Source organism: Rhizophagus irregularis, chromosome 23 (assembly GCF_026210795.1).
Source record: "Rhizophagus irregularis chromosome 23, complete sequence".
Classification (NCBI taxonomy): Eukaryota; Fungi; Glomeromycota; class Glomeromycetes; order Glomerales; family Glomeraceae; genus Rhizophagus; species Rhizophagus irregularis.
In genome coordinates this window covers 2,726,023-2,728,877 of record NC_089451.1, presented here as the reverse complement: position 1 = coordinate 2,728,877, position 2,855 = coordinate 2,726,023, and the positions used below count along the sequence as shown (strand labels likewise).

At 24.0% G+C, this 2,855-nt stretch overlaps 1 protein-coding gene across 1 annotated transcript; it reads left to right on the top strand.

The window, feature by feature from the left end:
- Positions 1 to 2,425: 2,425 nt before the first annotated feature.
- On the top strand, positions 2,426 to 2,855 carry OCT59_015554 (uncharacterized protein; the record flags this gene model as incomplete). Its single annotated transcript, XM_066140095.1, has 3 exons — positions 2,426 to 2,453; positions 2,524 to 2,688; positions 2,821 to 2,855. 3 exons carry the CDS (start codon positions 2,426 to 2,428, stop codon positions 2,853 to 2,855), a joined length of 228 nt encoding a protein of 75 aa, XP_066002910.1.

Genomic DNA, 2,855 nt, shown 5'->3' with positions numbered 1-2,855 from the left:
TGAAAAAATCTTTGTTTAATGAACGAGAAAAATTCGCAAAATAAAAAGTTATAAAAATAGAATAATTCTAGTACTTTTTACTGTTTTTTTTTCAAGAATCCGTGCAGAAGTTTTTTTTTAAAAATTTTTATTATTTCACCAAAATTGTTTAGGCGTCAATTATGATTTTAGCATCAAAGTACATAAATTTCCAAATTCTATTAAAAGAATGTTGTTACTTTATATCATTTTCCAAATCTTTTAATTGAGACCATTTCACAATCTATTTTAAGAAATACATTGATATTAATTACTAAAACGGAGGGTTAGAACGTTACAAAAATACAAAAACAACACAAAATGATCGGCAGTCATGCGATACATGACAATTTTTATATATAGAATCAAAATTTTGAACAATTTAAATATAGACCACATAAATAGAATAATTGTTCATGGCGAAAGTATAAATAAATTAATTACAGAACAATGTTAAAAAAATATATTAATTAAAAAATAAAAAAAAATACACAAATTTATGAAATTTTTTAGTTAATAACATAATTTTTTTGATTTTTCCTATAGTTTGTTTAACCAAATAAATGTAATGATTATTAGATAGATTTCAATAGATTTGTGCAATATATTTTATAATAAACTTCTCCAATATGCCAAATTTTTAGAGAAATACGCAATAAATATTTTCAAACATCCACTTTATCGCTTCTAAATAGATTAAAGAGCAACTTTCATTACAGAAACTTCACTATAATTCCTATTTTTCTTCAGTGTGTTTTTAAATTGTTATCTCAACAGTTAAAGGATACAAATACCGGGTTTCTTACTATATAAAGTGTCAAATATTAAAAAGAATTTGCGGACATGTGGCTTAAATATTTTGATTGACATCGCATGATCGGCATAATCACCAAAATATATCAGCTAATTGAATCAACTTTGGAAGTATTTCTTTCAATGACGTGTACGTGTTGAAATTGAAACTGGATTATAACCCAAAGGAAACCTTTGGCATTTTAGACAATTACAAGAGTCTTTTAATTCTTTGTTACTTTTCTTTTTCCTTTTTCTTTGACGATTTTTTGTAATCATTTTTCTTAAAAAAAATTATTTAGAAATTATTTTAATAATTATAATTTTGATAATATTTTTAATGATTATAAATGATATGATTTAGTTTAAATAATAAAAAAAATAAAAGTGTATAGAAATAGTCTAATTATGAGCACTCCCTTTTTTATATAATCACGTGAAATTTATTTATACAGTTTACAGTAGGATCGTCGTGCATGAATAGAAACCGCGCCCACAAAACGGAGCTGCAAGACATTAGCTAATCAATTATGTAATGTTTCGATGCTACATTCCTTAATTATAAGTAATAATAGGATATGAGAAAAAGCATAAGTTTATTTATTACATAATAAAATACTGCACCACCAAAATTGATATATAGTTTAAGCATAGTTTCGAAGTTTCGTGATTATAATAATTACATCTTTCATCCTTTTTTTTCCAAAGCGAGGAAAAAAAAATAATAATAATAATTTCGTACAAGTTTATATTATCAAGTTATTTAATATTTATTATTTGCTATAATAATATTTAAAATGGAATATAATGATAGCGAAACATCTAACTCTTTTAACAGTGAATATGAAGAAAATACAATGTCCAAAAAAATTGCTGAACTTAAAAAAAAAAATTGCAAAATTAGAAAATACTAACAAAATAAAAAGGAAAAAACAAAAAAGTATTAATGTTAAATCAACCAAAAATATCAGAAGACAAATCATCACGAAAATGAAAAAGGGATCATCAAATCAAAAAAGTGTTACTGAATTCTCCTGAACAGGTGAAATTGCAAAGAAACAAAACAATGGAGCGTAAGATAATTAAAAGAAGCGAAACTTTTTTTTTAAAAAAAATCCAAGTAGGCGCAAATTATGTGAATCATTGATTACAAAATGGTAAATAGAATGATTTAAATAATTAACGATTAACTAGAACAATTACATACATTGGTTTATTATTCATCTTTATTATACATCATAATAGCCAATTTTCAAAAAGAAAATATAAACTACCAAACATTCCTTCTTATCTTCGTATACCAAAAAGAATTTGGCATTGTTATATGGTATTGTATTATTTATAATTGAATTTTTTTTTTAAAAAAAAGATTGTTTAACTTTAAAAATTGCAGGGTCTACGAGGCTTTTAGTGGCTGAAAAGCTCTATCCTTTATTCCCTACTACTGAATATCGTGATATACCTCTTAGTGAAATTAATAAATGTATCGATAAGGTAAATAATTGAATTTATTAATTTGATTTTTTTAACTTAATGTTTAGTTTTTTATTTGCCTTAGTTTTGAAAAAAAAATCCATCTTTTCCAGAAACTGTTAGTGATTGGGCAGAACGTGAGATGATCCGTCGACATGTTAATTATAAGCGTAAGTCATATGTTTAATTTTTAAATTAATCAGCTGAATTGTTTAACAATATTCTTTTCTAAACATGTAGGATCAACTCTTAATCTTAGTGATAAAACTCAAAAGATATCTAAGTCTCGTAAACCAAATGGAAATAGCAAAAGATTTAAGAAAAGAAAATTGATTGAATCTAATAATGAAATCAATGAAGAAGGACAACAAGCAAGCGGACCAACTTTATCAACAAAAAATTGTGGTAATTTTCAAATATTATATGAAATTTTTTTTTGTAAATTAATCAAATGAATTATATAATGAACTTACACAAAGTAAGAAGTATAAATTATTTTACAAAAATTAACTAATAATTATAATATTATATTGAAAGCAGTTGATAGAGTAATACAACAAAAGAGAAATTGA